Source organism: Bemisia tabaci, chromosome 1, assembly GCF_918797505.1.
Source record: "Bemisia tabaci chromosome 1, PGI_BMITA_v3".
Classification (NCBI taxonomy): Eukaryota; Metazoa; Arthropoda; class Insecta; order Hemiptera; family Aleyrodidae; genus Bemisia; species Bemisia tabaci.
In genome coordinates this window covers 89,429,382-89,448,324 of record NC_092793.1, presented here as the reverse complement: position 1 = coordinate 89,448,324, position 18,943 = coordinate 89,429,382, and the positions used below count along the sequence as shown (strand labels likewise).

Sequence of the window (18,943 nt, the reverse complement as noted above, 5' to 3'; positions counted from 1 at the left end):
TAACGGCAACTCGCGGCTATTTCCGGTCAACTAAAACTGACAACATAACCTAATAATCAGAGCTCGTGACATTGTGAAATGAAATGTAGAAGGATTACGTTGGATATTTAAAAGTTGATCGATTTGGTTACCGCATAAAGCGTATATGAACCACTGTAGGAGATCACGTTGGGTTTGTAAACAAACTGAAGGAAAAAATAACAACAACAACAACGACTCGGCATCTTCCGGAAATCACCGAGCCCGCCGTTTGCTCGTTTCCGGTGATTAGAAAACTGCCCCCAGACGCGGGAAATTTGAAAAAGCGCGTTCCTAACAACGCAAATTGCGCAGTAAGGAGTGTATTTCAGACTTTTTTAATGTGACCATCGTAATTTTCGTGTCATTTAACCTCTGAAAAGTCTATTTGCGCGGCTGTATCTCTTGCATGCAACAGGCCCATTCTTTAAAACTGCCGTGATTTTTCTTCTCTATGCGAAGAAAATTCTGCAAAAACTTCAAGAAATGACGTCAATTTGTTCTCCTTTAAAAAAATAACATAGAGGCGGAGATATTCAGACACCGCAAACGAGTTATGTGATTGCCGACTTACACCGTCGATATGTGCGTTTAATAGTAAACACACGATTTGGTTTACTATATTACCTGAAATCTTAGGTTGATGCGGAGGGGGGGGGGGGGTGGACCTTCGTAACAGGGCAGGTTAAGGTCCTCTGAGAGATAGTCACGTTACTGCGACATTACGTCCTCGAGTATAATATCACATACACTGGTGTGTGAATTTACGCGCAGAGATGCGTTTGTTCGAGTGCCTCTCACCGGGCGCGCGTAAAAAGGTGTTCCAGTTTTAGGTGGAACATAAAAGGAGCTTGGAAAAATAAGATTGAATCTGGAACGTCTTGTCAATTCGTGCTGAAAATATGAAAACCCTCGCAAATGCATACCTATTTACTTACAAAATTCTTAGAACAAATTAAATTGGTACTGTGAAGTGCGACACTTTGACCAAACTGCGAGTTAGTCCAGGCAAATAAGTGAAAGAGCCTGCAAAAATCCCGGGTAGAAATGTTTTCGATTATTCCCATGTAATTTTCGACGCTGAATCCGAATTTCAGCTCTGCATCAAAAAATTCGGACCGGAAAGTTGCCAAATTTGGCAAAAATGGCCTAAAATTGGCATTTTTCCGGATTATGGCCTGTAACTTGCCAAAAATTGATCTGACAATAAAATTAGTTATTTTTAAAAATAAAGCTCGTTAAATTTCCCATAAAAAAGTTCCTATGCATTTTTTTGCTCAGGACAAAATCAAGCGCGCTGGCAGGCACCGAGCTTTGAAAAATGAGCGAAAATTGCGTTTTTCGCTGCTTTTGCCCAATGTCTCCTTTTTCAATCGTCTGACGAGTAATTTCTGGACAAATTAAGTGAAGATGAAAAAATTTACACTAAGTGAAATGAATTTATGTAAATTTTAAGGAACCCAACACATTACAGTGTGCGCAGTTTTCGCTCATTTTTCAAAGTTCGGAGACCGCCAGCGCACTTGATTTTGTATTGAGCAAAAAATGCAAAGGAACTTGTTTATAGGAAATATAACGAGCTTTATTTTTGAAAATAACTAATTTTATCGTCAGATCAATTTTTGGCAAGTTACAGGCCATAATCCGGAAAAAAATGCCGATTTTATGCCATTTTTGCCAAATTTGGTAACCTCCGGTCCGAATTTTTTGGCGCAAAGTTGAAATTCGGATTCAGCGTCAAAAATTACGTAGGAACCAATGAAAACATTACTACCCGAGATTTTTGCAGGCTATGGCCCCTTTTTGGCTTATTTGCCTGGACTAAGTAGGTACAGACTGATTGAGAAGTAAAAAAAACAAAGTGTCCCAGCGCAACTTGAAAACTTTGATAAAAAAAATCATTTTTTTTTTTTTTTTTTTTTTTTTTTTTTTTTTTTTTTAATAAATAATTGTAAGAGATCATTTCGTAACATCGAATCATACGTAACAGGCTGTCATCTGTATCTTCTTTCTTCTCCCTTCATGCTGCAAACTCACAAGTCCTCTATAAATTTTCATTTCTGGTATCAGAGTTCTGATACCGGGCCGATTTTCATGATTTTTGCGACTATCGACGGGTGATTGTCTTTAGATGAGCCCGATCTAAGGTGAGTTCGGGTAACTGGGCAAGAGTTCAGAAAAAATGTCAAAATTTCAACTTTATGGGTTTTCCCCCATCAGTAAATTGACAGTAGTGGCTACTTTTTTTCTTCTTTTTTAGTAAATATAACACCTAGTCTAAGCGTAAGATGAGTCAAAAGTCGAATTGCATCCCTCAATTTTTTCCCACAAATTTTAAAAAAATGCCCTGTCTTTTTGACCCAGTTATCCACGTCGTGGGGCAACTGGACTACCTCCTCCCCCTCCCTTAATTCTTGAGGGGGCATTATTTTTAATTCTCATTGGCGAGATGGTGATGTCCTCCTCATGAAGGTTTAAGAAAATTTCATTCAAATTTACCTATATAAAAATGTTAAAGTGGTTAAAAATGATGTTACAGTTAGCGGCAAAAAACCCTTAAACCTGAGAATTAAATAACTGTAAAAAAGAATTGTTTCCTTCTACATCAATGCTTAGAGCTTTCAGTACTAACACTCAAAAAGTGTTATATTTCAGGACACTTTTTGGCCAGTTTCAATGAGGTTAAGGCTGATGCATTTTTAAAAATAAGTAAAAAAAACTTACCTGAGCCGCAAGGCTGATCACGGTAAAGTAAAGCGCCATGGAATGAAATAAAAACTTTTAATAAAGATTTGAACGGGGTAGGTAGCACCTACTCAGCTACCTTGGAGTGGGATATGAGGCTCTTTCCGGGACAACTTCCGGCGTTGTTTTGAAAAAAAGCTACTCAATTCTCAGCACTTCAACTCTCATCGAAAAGTTTCATTTTTGACGTTATGTTTACATATTCTAGATGGCTTACCTCATGATGAAGGTATATAAACTATGAAAACAATTCTAGCACTAATAGGGTAGAAGTATAGAGGGTATGGCCTAGTTACCTGACCTCGCCTTATTTCTTATTCGTCAATTTTCAACTTTCAAATAATGCACAGATGCCATACTGAAACTGCTTAAAATTAAACCGGGGGGGGGGGGGAGGGCTATTTTTGGAAAATTTTCTGGGGGAGACCCCCATGCTCTAGGGGTATCCCCCAGACCCCCCCTCCCACTCACTCTGGCTCCACCGCTGTGCCAATCGCCAGTGCGCCGTTTCCAAATTCCAGATTGGTTGAGATGAAATAAAAAAAAGGAGAAGGGACATTATGTTTGGCATATTCATCCTTGTCGGTATGCTCACTAAATGGTGAAAATTCTATAAAATGTGAAAAAATTACGGAGATGAGCGTGAAACAGGGTGCTCCCGGGCGCAGCTGAGGGACGCTGGCCCGAGGCCGATGCGCGGACCCTGTCGCGTCAACTTTGAAAAAGCCCAACTCCGAAACTGATCTTTTCCCTGACACGTTCTTTAGCTCCTTTTAAAGAAAAAAAACAAGGTCTATCTGTTGGGCACATATTCATAACATTTCGTGCGACTCCTCACGTCGAAAAATTGAAAAATCCAAAATTGAATTTTTTCAAAAAATTCAATGAGCCTTAACTTTGCCAAAAATTAACCGATTGTGAATTTCTTACACTCGATGTAGAATGGTCTTTTTATGCTCATTCATTTACAAAAAATCCAATTCAATATCCGCTACCGTTCAAAAGTTATGCCCAAAAGTTGATTTTCCTTTGACCCCCGCCCCCCTCTCCCCGAGGGGCTGGATCAAAAACTCCGCCATTTTTGAACTTCTACATCCTTTCTTTACAAAAGGTGAAGGTATGACAAGATTCCGTCCTGGGCCCAATTCTTATGGGAGATGCATATACCTCTTCCCAAGAATATCGTTGCTTTCAATCATGGAATTGGCGCTGGGGACGTTTATGAATGCTAAATTACCCTCAATCATCACGCAAGCCTCCGGAGCTCCACGGCAGCGGCGCTCGGGCGATCACGGGGGTTGAGCATCGTCGGGTGTAGTTGGTACTTAGATGGGAGGCCGTTCGGGAATATGACTGCGACGGCGGCGCGGCGCAGAGCTAACGCGTGGTGGTTTGAAATCACTCACACACCTACACACCATACCCCGGCAATAAATCAAATTAATTTTCGTATGCAGCCCTTATTTTTTTCTTCTATGGCTCTGTTACTATCCATTGCTCAAAATTACCCGGAAGAAATTCCCAGGGGAGCCATTTCTCCTGCCCAAAATTACCTGGGTGGAATGCCCAGCAGCAAGTTTTAGCAGGGATGGTAACATTGCCGTTGAACATAGCCGAAACGTTGCCTGGCAATTTTGCGACCCGTGAGACGGAATTCAGTTTGCCACAACATTGCTGGCACGTTGCCAGGAAACATTTCCGGATAATCGGTATTGTTGCCGCAATGTTGGTGCAACGTTGCTTTGCCGGCCGGGCAGAATGGTGTCATTATCCATAAAACAACACGCTGTGTATCTACCATTGATACAAGTTATATATGTTCCCAACAGCTGGAAAGGGCACACCTGGGCACCAGAAGCGCCCAACAGAGAAATAAGGCCCAAAAGAGACCTTATTGGGTCATTTTCCATTTATGTACATGTATAAAATTTGCCACTCAAACGGAGCAACTTGAGGAGTGAGTTTGCAGAAGTAAACTTCGCGACAAGTCAGTTGCTGACTGGCCATGGCTCTTTTGCGGCTTATCTGCATCGCTTTAAGATCAACGATTCTGATCAATGCACTCAATGCAGCCAACGTGATTCGGCGGAACACCCGATGTACAACTGTGGCAGATGGGTTGCGGAAAGGTGGGAACTTGAGGGGGTCATTGGTCCCATCCCGCCCCCAGAAGAGGTAATGCGTGTGCTACTGGAGAACAACGGAAATTGGCTGGCGTTTGAGCGGTTCGCGGCGCGTGTTTATGTCAAGCAAACGCGAAGATGGATAACGAGATGGATAATGGATAACGGATGCCTCTTGTGGGTCTGAAACCCTCGGGTCTCTGGCCCTGTTTACCGCAGGCTATCCAATTGGGGATATCGGGTTCGACGCACCCGCGGAGCTGAGTCATGTGTAGGCTGCCCCCTTCTGGAGCCGCATAAGATCGGGTGCCTCGAGGGTTGAGCGAGACGTAACTGGTCCGCCCTCCCTGCCCTCCAGTCCTCGGCTCCAGAGCCCTGCCGTGGGGTTGTCGCAGGGGTTGTCGCAAGCTGGGCCTCGGCTCTCCTCCTACGCCCTTGACTCCGGGTACAATGATGGCTTCGGCAGATCGGTCCCGGGGGATGGGCGGACCCTCCCCCAAGTGGGGGGCCTGAGGGGCGCCGGGGTCGGGGACTGCCGTTCGATAAGAGTGCCTTAGGGACGTCCGACGGGAGGATAGAGCGTCCGATGGGCCACACTTGCACGGGGTGTGGCCGTGGCCTGGAGGGGTCGTTTAGTGGGTACGGAACACAGCGGCGTGCTCTACCCCCACATAACCGGGTTTTCCCATCTCACAGCGGTCGGGTCGCTTCGGCGGCTCTTCACCAGCTGATGGTCGCTACCGTCCCGGTATTCGGTGGGCCCCTTTCATGAGGGGCGTTTTGGCGACCCTCATGATGGGGGCACTGTAGCGAATTTTTCCCCTCATCACAAAAAAAGAGAAGAAAAAAAAAAAAGAGAGAGAGTAACTCACAACATACTTCCTTTCAACTAGTGAGAGATTTATGAACAAGTAAAAATAAAATATTCTGAAATACCTCCGGTATTGTTTCTGATCCCACGCGTGACTCACCTTATGTCTGAGGTGTGTAGGCACCTATAAGGTACTCGGTGCACCTTGCATCGGAAGTAATTATTAAAACTAGATAATGTTAAAAGTTGCTTCTACAAATGGACGTATTTCTACCAAACAGACCTATGTGGAGGTGAGAAATATGGGGTGTGCTCGTTAGTTCTCTGGCCGTAAGAGTGAATGGGAATAATAAAGCGCCGGTGACGTCAGCGGCAATGATAGTGCGCACTCGAGCGAGGGGGAGATCGTCGTCGGGACGCTTTAACTCGTGAGCCCTGTCCACAACGCTCTCATGCCATGCCCGCGGCTCATGAATCTCGCATTCAGTCGGCACATAGGTCTGTTTGATAGAATGTAAAATCCCGCTTTTCCAATTCTTCAAAAGGAATCATGCCCACTTTTACATTGCTTCTCATGCAGCTTCGACGAGCACACCCCATATTCCTCACCTTCACATAGGTCTGTTTGGTAGAAATGCGTCCAAATGGTACTAAGAAATAAAGAAATACCTACGACCGCAATAAAATTTCGGCGGGAACGGATAATGAAAACTGCGCAGTTCAATAAATTTATCATGCTGAACTTGAAACGCGATGGATATTTACTTGCGAGCATGCAACCAACAATGCTCCTTGCTTTCTTGTCATCCGATAATTTCGGTTTGTAGTTGGAGGTTTTCCCATTGACTCCGCTTGGAGCTGCTAACGCAGTACGAGCCACATTCCTGTCACTACCACTTTGATTATTTTCGAGAAAGTTCCAGAACGCCGTCCTGCAAAATCTTCCAAAAATCCAAGCATACTTTAGCTCCCGAAAGGACACACCAAAGGCTTCGATTTAATTGCGCATCGCCTGGAGAAAGTTAGAGAGAGTTCGGACAATATCATTTTCAAATTAATTTCGTTCGAGAAAGATAGGTGTTGTCAGTCATGACGCCTTACGAAAGTCCGAGAAAATTCTATGAAGTTCTGGAGTGGATTAATGAGGGTCATCGTTTCACTGACTGTCACCTGAGTTATGAAAATTCGAAAGAGTTCCAGAAAATTCCAGAAGAAGTTATACTCGTCGACATGAGACATCCTCCTTAGGTTTGGAAGAACGAAAGAGGAGCCTCCCTGGTACCGACTGCACTGCTCGTTGATAGTCTTCGCGCCGCCGCGCTTATCATCGCGGCGGGAGACGCGACTAGACGTGTCGTAAACAGCTCCCATTAAATAGTAATTTTCATTGTGTTAAATGCAAACATCAATTTTAACATAGTAACTACGTATAAATAAACTTTCAGTGAACCCATTTTTGTTGTAATCAGTGCTTCAGTGCTTGTGTGTGTCCAGAAAACTGGGAAATACAAATCACACAAAGCCTGCGCTCCATCAAAGGAATTCTAAAAATCTAAAGAATTCAATCGCTCTTGCACTGATATGTCTCTTTATCACTCACCGCGCGGCACAAAGCGTAGCTCACGGATAAAGTCGCCTAATGTTGTGGTACCCACATCAAATTCCAGCCGTTCCCTTGTTGCCACACGGACCATCGGCTCAGTTACTAAGCCCGATTCCATGATAGATTCAGACCATCGATTACTACGGTCCACGTCCAAAAAACTGTTGGCTAACTGCACTCCCAATATTTCACCAACTGTAACACCTGAAATGTCAACATCGCAGACCAAGAAAGCATCACCACATACCCTGATAAAAATGGCTAAGAATAACACACTAGCAGGCGATGAGGCGAAGAGAAAAGGGAGAAAAGCGACAACAACAACACCTGATAACTCAACGACCTCTGGCGACCAGAATAGGAAGAAAACCTTCAATAAGAAAATGTCAACAAATTCGGACACATCATCTATCGTCCGTCACGAGGAAGCTCCTTCAAACAACAGGATACCACAGGTGAAACGGAAATCGGATGAACAACCTTCACACGATGACATGGAAATTTTCCGATTTGAACCGGAGAAAGGTGACCGCATATGTGAACTAACATGTCAACGTGACGCATTGATCAAAGAAATTACCGACATCAAAAATGAAAATAGTGCTCTGTCAAATTCAAATTTAAAAATGAGGAAAGAGATTGAGTATTTAAACAATGAAATTGTAAAGTTAAAAAGCGATCTGAGAAGTAAAGAATGTGTTGAAGAGCTTCATTGTCAACGTGATGCCCTAATCAAAGAAATAGCCGATATAAAAAAAGCAAACAATTCTCTGTCAAACACAAATTTAATTTTAAGCAATAAGTCCGAATCTTTAAATGAAAATGTTGTAAAACTGAATAAAATGTTAAATGATAAATCAAAAGAGATAGAATCCCAATTAGCTGAAATAAAGTTAAGTAATATAAAAATCCAAAAACTAATTAGGGACAATAAGAAACTAACTGATCAGCTATTGTCACATGAAAACACTGATGACATCCTACTATCAAAATCTAATACCAATATAAGGCCAAAAAATAATCCTGCCAGTCTATCAGCTGAAATTTTGAGGGAGAAGTTTAATCACTCTTTTATTCCAGATCCCCTACAAAATAGTACTAAAAGAAACTTATTATTACTCAGTGCTTCACATGGTCGAGGTTTGATCTTTTATTCTCAAAGATATTTTAGGTAGTAATAGCAATTTTAATATAATATCTATTTTCAAACCAAATGCAATGATCGAACATGTAATTGAAAATCTAGAAGATCTAACTAAAAATTTCACTGAGGAAGATATTGTAGTTATCATTGGTGGTTCTAACAACTTTAATTCTCACAGCCGATGGAATGTCAACCGGTGCTATCAAAAATTGAATGACATAATTGAGCGTGTTAAAAAACCAAAAATTTTTATTCATGAAGTACTACCTAGATACGACCTACCACCAAACATGTATAATCAATTTTGTCAATTCGGAGGTGCTATGAACAATATGTTTTCGAGGATAGCCTCAAATACCAATAATGTTCAAATACTTCCGAACAAAGTAGTTGACAGAGTCCATTTTACTAACCATGGATTACACCTAAATAGATGGGGGAAAAAGTTGTTCGTAAATGCAATCATGACATCTCTTATTTATTATCATGATATCTAACTAGTTGATACTGACGTGGCCAACTTAAGCTGGCCGAATATTTCAAATAAGATGGCTAAAACTAATTCCATACATCACTCTGCGAAATTTTCGAATAACTGTCCACCCATAATAAGCGCTCAACCACAATTTAGAGCATGTAACCAAGGTGGAGTCTCGCTCAATTGTATTAATCTCAATATTCGAAGTATTATGAACAACATCATGAGCTCAATGTTGAACTCAGTAAGATAGGTAGGGTGGATTGTCTATGCATGACTGAGCTTTGGTTTCAGAATAATAAACCTCTTCCTCTTCAAAAACTTGTTTGTGCAGACTTTCTTTCTAGGAGCGAGTCTAGAGGGGGTGGTACAGCTATTTACTTAAGAAATGGTATCTCTTTCTCTGTAACTCAAGAACTTAAGGATTTGGCTATCGAGGGAATTTTTGAAATTAGTGCTGTACTTATCAAACAAATCGATGAATTTATGCTCAGGAAACCACTAGCAGTCATTTCCATCTATAGACCCTCAAACCCTCTGAATAATACTCATGATAAGCTAGAGATCTTTTTCAACAAAATTGAAATTTTACTTGACTGGCTTTCTAATAAGCAATGTAGCTTTATAATGGCAGGTGATTTTAACCTAGCCTTTTTAAATCCTACTGACCCCAACGTAGTCAGATTCGACAACCTACTTAAGTCTATCAATAGTTCCCGTGTTTTTTTGTCAGAGCCCACTCGTATTACCAAAAAATCTAAAACTCTTCCAGATAACTGTATTACAAATATAGATTATAGTGTTGCATTAAATTGGGACCCTGGCCTCTCAGATCATGCTGGCCAAAGAATATGTCTGGATCTATGTAACCATAAGTACAGCTTAAACAAAAAACGACTTGTAGCGAGAAGAAACTTCTCCCAAAGTAATAGATGTAATCTGTCAGCTAACATTAGCTACTACTGCTCTAACAAACCTAATACTATGAATGAACAGGTCTCAGTTGAATTCCAGAAATTTAATGATGATATTTGTAATCTAGTCAATGTCTGCTGCCCTCTTATAAAAGTCAAATCTAACTCCAATAACCTCTCCCTAATGCATAATACTAACCTAATGGAAATGAGTGAAGAAAAGAAACACTTCCATTTACTGCATAAATTAACAGGAGAAAAATCACTTAAAAGAGCCTGCAATAGGGCTAGTAAGAATCTCAAAAAAGCCATTTATGCAGAAAAAAAAGACTGTATGACAATAAAATCCACCAATCTAGCAATAAATCCAAGACTGCATGGTCCATCATAAAATCTGAAACTGAATCGATCTCAAATCCCCTTATTGAACAGATAATTTACAATAATGAAGTGATCAAAGACCCAACTCAAATTGCCAATGCATTTAATGATTATTTCACTTCCATATCAACCAATTATCAGGTTCATCCTAACGATGATGATGCAATGAAACTTTTACAAAAAAATGTCATCCCTCCCAATTCTAAATTTTCCTTTCAAACCATCGACTTGCAACAACTTGAAAGAGTGATCAATGAGCTAAATTTGTCTAAATTTGATAATAATGATAGCATTCCATCTTTTGTATTCAAAGATTACTTTTCTATAATTGGTCCTCAATTGCTTAAACTTATCAATAAGTGTATAGCCTGCAATACTTATCCTGACTTCTTAAAAATTGCAACTGTCTCCCCAATCTACAAAAAAAAAGGTGACAAAAAATCTCCTGCTAACTATCGTCCAATATCTGTATTACCAACTCTGTCTAAAATTGTTGAAAAAGTATTGTATAACCAACTAGTAAGGTTTTTTGAGCAAGGGCAGTTTTTACATTGTAATCAATTCGGATTCCGTAGAAAAAAGTCGACCATTCAAGCCATTCATAAGTTAACGGAATGCATTTACAAAGCACTTGATCAGGGGATCCCGGTTGCCAGTCTACACTTCGATTTTGCAAAGGCATTTGACCTCATTAACCATAAACTACTGCTTAAAAAACTTAGTTACTATCTTCACTCCAGCGCCGTCGACCTTATAGCATCATACTTAAGAAATAGAAAACAGAGAGTGAAAATTGACTCAGCTTTTGGTCCCGTCCTATCAATCGTGTATGGGCTGTCAGCTGGTGTTCCCCAAGGATCTATCCTTGGACCTTTATTATTTATTATTTTTGTTAATGACATGCCTGGTGCGGTGGAATTCCTCACATACTTATTTGCTGACGATACAACATCCATTATATCTGGCCCAAATCTTGATAATGACTGTGCTGCGGCTGAGCACGAGGTGTCATCTTGGTGCGCTGTTAATGGACTTATGATTAATCAAGAGAAAACTCAGAGAATTGATTATAAGACTTCCCACCAAAAAAGAAGTCAAACTAATGATGACAGGAGCAGTAAATCTGAAGCTCTTACCCAGGTTAACTCATTGGGTATTATAATAGATGAAACCCTTAACTGGTCACCACATGTACTGAAAGTCACTTCTAAAATTAATTCTATGAAATGGGCACTCAGAAACTTGTCTAAAGTTTTATCTCTGCCATCGTGTTTAATGTACTATCATGCTAACATAATCTCACATTTAAGGTATGGCCTAGTTTTGTGGGGTCTCAACCACTGCTCAGGGCAATTATTTATTGAACAGAAAAAATGTCTAAGACTGATATTTAACAAACCATTTAATTCCCACTGTAAACCCTTATTCATAAAGTACCAACTTTTAACTCTTCCATCTATTTTTATTCTAGACAGCCTAAAATTTGCCATCGACACCGGCCTGATTCGTAAGGACATGATAAAGAACATGAGAAACCCTTTCATCAATTATGAAATTGTTCGCCTGAAGGTTGCTGAACAGTCTGTGTCTCATACTGCCATCAGACTGTTCAACAACCTTCCCTTGAACCTGAGAAAAGCTCTTCTGAAATGGGAAGTAAGAGAGTTCATGGCTGGTCTAAAAGCCTTACTAGTTGGCAAGGCTTTTTATTCCTTAAATGATTTTTTTAATAATATTTAACTGTAATTTACTATACCTTTTATTTTATTTTGTAAAATTTTGTAATATTCTTAATGCTTCCCTGTGTTCTTACGTACCTATATTATATTAATGTGTAATATTTAGGGGGGCTGGGTTGACAAGTATTATAGCCACAACGTGTGGCATTTATGTACACGAATTATAAATAAAATAAATAAATAAAAATAGTCAAAAGAAGGATGGAAAGGAACCACTGGCCGTGGCTGCGTAGTGTTCTAGAGGCCGATGAGCGCGGCGCGATACGTGGTGCGGCGGGGATTCTACCCAGAAGCCGGAGGGGGACGGGCGTCGCAGCGCCTGGAGGGGGAGGGAGGCTGCCACCGGGAGCGGTGACTGGTCGGTGGGTCTGGCATGAATTTTCGGCGATTTTTAGGCGCGCTTAGAGCTGTAATATAATGATGTGGGTTGAAGTTCTGGCGTACGTCACACCTTGTAACTCTTGGCAGCAGAATCCGAATTGAAGGACTCCCTTGGTCGCTCAAATTTTTGGGGTTCGGATGAACTGACGTTTACATAGGTACAGCCCAAAAATTGTTCGGACCCCATTCAGTATATTTCCCCACGGGCCAGAGACTGCGCTTCAATTTCAATCGCAAGAGATATGTAAATAAAAATTAGCATTGTAAAAATAGGCATTCCTCCTTTTATGTCGTCTTTAGGTACTTTATCACGCAATTATATTAGTATAGATGCAAGATAGGATTTGAGAGAACATACTTATCTATTCAAGATAAATGTAGATTTGATACTTGTTTTAATGTACCTACATACAGGGTGTACCAAAAGTCCGTCCCACCCCTGCTAACTTTTGAACGAATTGAGCTAGGGTAATGAAACTTTGAGAATGTCCCTTTCTCATAGGGGACCATCTTTTGGGGGGGGGGGGGTCAAAATTTTGGTTCCCCCTTAGGGGGGGCGCGGGGGGCCCCCAACTTTTTTTTCTTCAAATGGCAACCCCTATCTTGTGATACCTCATTCAAAAGAGCATAAAAAACTAAGAATTTTGGCCCAAACCGCAGATCAATATCTTAATTTTTGACCGAGTTATGATTTTTTGAAAATAGGTCAAATTTGACCTTTGACCTATCATAACTCGGTCAAAAATTAAGATACTGATCTGCGGTTTGCGCCAAAATTCTTAGTTTTTTATGCTCTTTCGAATGAGGTATCACAAGATAGGGGTTGCCATTTGAAAAAAAAAAGTTGGGGGCCCCCGCGCCCCCCCTGAGGGGGAACCAAAATTTTGACCCCCCCCCAAAAGATGGTCCCCTTTGAGATAGGGACATTCTCAAAGTTTCATTACCCTAGCTCAATTCGTTCAAAAGTTAGCAGGGGTGGGACGGACTTTTGGTACACCCTGTATAACTGCGCTAGCGCGTATTCATTATATGGGCTTTTTTTTTCAAGACGGGATTTTTTCCTCTGTTTCAGTCAAAGTGGTTTCGTTTGTTTGACGTTTTACAAACGAGACGATCATGTCATCGAAGTTCAAACAGGTAGGCTCTCCGACAGAATATTTAAATACCTAACCTAAGTGTCTAAATTGTGCGACAGAACTTTTTCAGTCTTATTATTTATCAATTAGCTTAACGCTGTACATTTTACATTCCTACTTTTCCGTGGTAAAACTGATCATTTAAAAAGGTCGGCTCCACGGCTAGCCAGGGGGTTTCGCCCTGCTGCACCCCATTACTCGCTCTGCGAGTGCGAGCCACGCTCCTTTTACTAATAATTCAAGTAAATTAGAGTTAGCTTCACAGACAACTGCCACTCGTCGCTTTACGACCTTTGACTCATCTCGTTCCTACCACTCTTCTCAAAAGTCCGAGAAAGTTCTCGAAATTTCCGGAGAGGGCGCAGTGAGGGTCGCAATTTACCTGCTAGCGCATCACTAGAAGAAAATTTGAGAAAGTTCAATAAAATTCTGGAAAAACGGTTGTCAGTCATCTTGTGACACCATTTGAAAGCCCAGAAAAAAATTTCCTATTAGGTACATGAAGTCGTATACGCTGGGAGTGCTTTACTCGCTTTCAGTTTAAAATTCGAACTACTGAATCAAGAGAGCGATGTCTCATCCTTTCCAGACGCCCAAACTGGCATCAAAATGGAACGTCCGTCGGAGTGGGGGGGGGGGGGGATTACGTTTCAATATCCCGCAGATTGTTGCCCCATGAAATAAGCTGGTATTTGTAAAAAAATTTACAGCATGGGGCAATGAAACAATGCGTGGGGCAGTGAAAAAATGTCTTTGCATTCCCCCACATGGCGGGTGCCGTGATAGCGAAGAGAGCAGTAATTGTCAAATTTTTGAAATCGAGTTTCCTTCAAAATTCGTCTAAACTTTTATAGATGAAATCGCAAAGGCAGCTGAAACAGCAAAACTCATCTCAATTATATCAAAACGAATATACCTACATATGAGAGGCCGTAATTGCGCAAAAAATGGTAGTTTTAGGAAAGACAGCAGTAAAGGACAATATTCCTCCAGAGAGCCAATGAAAATAGTGGTTTCAAGTAAAGAGCTGCCCTCGTCTGTGATTTTCTAACCTAAAAATGTGTTTGATGTAGAGTACCTTTATAGACAGAGTATGGCCATTTCTGTTCCGGTTTTTCATTGGTCGCGAGCGAATAGGCTGACACGATGCTCTTAGGGCCGTAAATAAACAAAGAAGATGGCCGTTATCAGCAAGCAAGATTGAGGTTATGCACATCTTACATCCTCCTGTGATAAAGATGAAAGGCAATTTAACAATGTTTTCATGTGTTTTTCGTGTGCTGTTCGTAGATATGTTCGTTTAAATTGTTACTGCCGCATAATTGAAATTTTTGTCAAATTTAGCTTCTCATCAATGTTACGGTGAGCCGCCATCTTGTTTGTTTATTTACGGCCCTAAGAGCATCATGAAGCCAGGGACGAGTTCTATAGGACGCCGTTCTGTTGTGAGCGGGTGATTGCAGCGCATTCTCGCGTAGGATCCTAGTCAACTCAGAGGATCCTTCCCCCCGAACCTCGACTCATCCATCGCCCGCTCCAAAAGTGAGGTTAAGCCGGAGATTGAAAAATAACACATAAGGCGGCTGAATTCTTGAAAAATAAGTATATTTTTGGCGTTTTTCGACCCCTTTCGACAAGGAAGGGCTCGCCGCATGTAACAGTATGGTGAAAAATTCGATTTTTTGCAGTTATACGCGATCCTACGGATTTTAATGAAGTCCAACAACCAACGAACTACACCTCTAGAATGGCCGCGAGATAGCAAACCTGCGGTACGCGCAAGGGCCGGTTTTTGAAGGCAGGAGGGGGGTGGGAGCCCAAGTATAGCTAACCTCAATCTCCATTTCTGCTGCGTCTTGCCCATATGGATTACATGTGAAAATTTCAACCTATGTAAACTTTCATTTTTTTTGAGGTTTGCTTTCAAAGTTCCTATTTTTTGAGTTAAGAAAACCTTTGGAGGTGCGATTATTATGCAATCTTTTCATTGCTATCACTTTATTCAACAATATTCGGCAAAATGTGGGCAGCGTCTGACATGGGTTTAGATGGCAGCCTGCTGTGTGAGCCCAAGTAAACCTAACCTATATCAACTTCAAAACGTTCCGGGTCTCTAACACTGGTCGGCCATTCTAGAGGTGTAGTTCGTTGCCAACAACTGATAACAGCAGTGAGTTGCGAGGATCCTACGCGAGATAGCAGCACTAGTACCTACTCACGAATTTTTACATGGACTCTTACGGGAGTCCAGGGTCCTATAGAACTGGTCCCTGATGAAGCCTAAAAACTCGTTGACCAATCAAAAAGCGGAACAGTTTTCCTGTAGTAAAAAGATACGAATGGCCATACTCTGTCTATAAAGGTACTCTAGTTTGATGTGTGTCCAAAACTCAACCACGAAAGCATGATACGAAAACACGAAACCAAGATAGCACTTACGGCTGTCTTGCCACTTATATATGTCAGGCTATATAGCCTGACATGAAAATGAATAATATCACGTTTATGCACTTGAAACGAAATCGGTCGATTTATGATCATCCAAACGATTTCTAAGAGCCTTTCGGATGGTTAGGGGCAATTTGACAAAAACGGGGGCTTCTGTCAATAGGTAACATTTTCCGGTCAGAAGCTTCTGAGCCCGTTTTCGCCAAACTTCATTTTGCACTTACGGCTCTCTTCGCACGGCAGAATGATTGTTGAGCTTCAGAAGTCCGCGGGCGGATGTCTTTTGATCAACAACACCGAGTCAACTTTCATCGAGAAGTATGGCATGTATCCCATTTATTATCCATTACTTTTAATAGTCAAAAGTCGCATCGTTAGGTACCTGCTTAAAACGACCATGTTGATACCATAAACCGTTTTAGTGATGACGTAATGTTTCGAGATATATTGCGATTTTAGGCCTGGTCATGGACCAAGAGAATAAGTAAGGACTCCCAACTCCCTATTGAAACCTGTGTTAAAAACCGTTACCGCGCGCTTGCAGCGAACCTGGCAGAGGGTGCGGTGAATTAACGCTACAATGGTCCACGATCGTACCTCTAGAGGCATCTTGGAATTTTTTGATGACTTGATGACGTAGGTGGGTACAGCGTGAATGGGACGTCGCTGTACCCACCTACGTCATCAAGTCATCAAAATATTCCAAGATGCCCGAAATGCAAACACCTCCTTTTTTTTCTCTATGCCTCTAGAGTATGTTATTCCATGCAATGTTCTTTGTTTATCTACGATTTATTTATTTGTTTAGATACTTTAATACACTTTACTTTCGCAAACTAATGAAATAGTATAGATACATACCTTCTGCAGAGGTCAATGCGAAAGACTTTGATTTGAAGTATCTTATCAAAACACGAGCAAAGATGATTCAGTCAACCTCTGACGCAGAATCAAAGAGACTTGCTAATAATCAAATTAAAGGTAATGCTTGAAGTCAAGTATCTTTGATTTTGTGACACTCAGTTGATTTTTATCAGTACAACACTGTTTCTCACTAAAAAGATTTCACTTAACAGAGAAGCGCCTTCGGCTAAAAGTACAATCCTGATTCCTGCTGCACACTACATACACACTTCCTTTGGCTTTCTCAACAGCAGTTGCTGCTGAGTAAAACGGTCAGAAAAAAACACTTCACATTATTACCAGTTTATGTACCCGAAGACTGACGAAGATTGAAATGAAAATGGGAAACTTTTCACACTAAACTCTTCAAAACTGCAGGGCGACCACGAGGATACGAGGATCTAGAAACTTCTATGAGCACTACTCAGAGTTAAGAAATTTCATGAAAGATTATAAAAAGAAATTTCATTTAACACGCAGAATTCAGGATTAAACCCTTGAAACTTATGAATCTCCTTAAGTTCATTTATGGGCACGTGGTAAACTGTGAAAGGGAACTTTAGAAATGCCCAGAAAGTTGAGTAAAACAGCAAAAACATAATTTTGAATTTTTTATCTTAAATTTTGGTTGAACACACAGCCGTACCGGTTGAACACCAAAATAAATTTTACGGATAAAGTAAGACGTTAGCTTTCATATTTGGAGCAAAACAAATTTCTTGACTATAAAGAATCCTAGTACCCCCTAATAGTATATCGTTCTTTTTTGGTACAAAAGGGAGGGATCTTGAACTATCTTTGAAACAATTTAAATGATTTTTTCATTTGTCTCTGATTTTTTCAGAAAGTAACAGTTTGAAATTTGAGGTTAGGGTCCCCGGTCCCCCTCCCCATGATGAGCCAGAACTGCCAGAAGAGAAAGAGTAAGAGAAGACCAGAAGAGAAGAGCTGAGAGAAGACCGCGCTCCAACTGGTCTAATTGACGAATATTATTCTCTTTGAAAATAAAAACAAATTCTGTTAGAAAAAATAAGCATTTTTGACATTTTGTCGGTCGAAAGAAATTTCATTGGGAAAAAAGAAATTTCATGAAATTTCTTTTAGCAACTCTGGCACTACTGAGTGATGAGCCTAAATAGGTGGTGCATGGAAATGTAAACAGGAGGACCCAATCGTCGGTTTAGTTCACTACACCCTCTGCCAGGGAGCGCTGATGTCAGCGCTAACCGGAGTTGGGGGTCCTTATTTATTCTCTTGGTCCATGGCCTGGTGCCCTAACCGGGATTTGGTCGATTCGATATACATGGGATTTCCTGTAAGCAGGAACGGAAAGTCAATTTTCAAACGGTGATTCTGGATAGTTTAAGACCGTTTCTGCCGGATTTTTTTGCGATTATATTCCTTTATATCCTTAAATTTATGTTTCTGCCCGGTGAATCCTCAATATAGCATCGGATAAATTAATTATACCCTTTTGGTCGATGTAAGACTCGAAAGTGAGGTTATGTTACCTCTTTGTTTACATTCTAATTTTGGACTCTGTTCATCACTTATTTATGAAAAAAACTATTCTGCGCGTCTCTTACGTTGGTTTTTCTCTTAAATTCTATCTGTAATGACAAAACCTAAACATCCGCAAGAGTTCCTAGAGTTATTCATCCTAGTTGAATATTAGACACCAATATTTGTTTTCTCCTTCCTAAAGTGTTGCGCTTCATTCGTTCCAGCCATGAATCACTCAGTTTTGTTTCATATGATCCATAATTTATCTTTCTAAACATTTCAATTCATAGGTAGTATTGTTTAAATCAATTTCAGTTGATATCTTCAGGGAATAGTGGAGTACCTATATTGAGAGAGTATGGCCACTGGGCCCCATGGAGAGGCTTAGGACCCAAAAATGGCGGTGCTTTGTTTTGGTTTTTGTGGATGGGAGGGGGGTCATTGCCAACTTTTGACGGTTATCACCAACCGCACTTGCTGCCAACTTTACTAGGTACATCTAAGATAATTTTTTTCAAAAATTGCACACGATTAGCCTTAAAAATATGTAAAGATGTCGCAATAGTGCATTTGAGTAAATTTCTCGTTACGATAAGCAAAGAAAACTACATTTTGA

The 18,943-nt window shown here is 40.7% G+C and overlaps 1 protein-coding gene across 3 annotated transcripts in view; it reads left to right on the top strand.

Annotated features, from left to right (window-relative positions):
- LOC109035778 (uncharacterized) overlaps nt 1-18,943 on the top strand; it is a 75,101-nt gene that overhangs the window by 29,478 nt on the left and 26,680 nt on the right. For all 3 annotated transcript variants that reach the window (XR_011900874.1, XM_072306463.1, XM_072306462.1), the window contains exon 8: nt 13,410-13,474. Coding sequence is in view for 2 of the 3 variants with exons in the window: in XM_072306463.1 (XP_072162564.1) it covers nt 13,410-13,474 (65 nt within the window). In the remaining variant the exon portion in view is untranslated. The remainder of the gene's footprint in view (nt 1-13,409; nt 13,475-18,943) is intronic.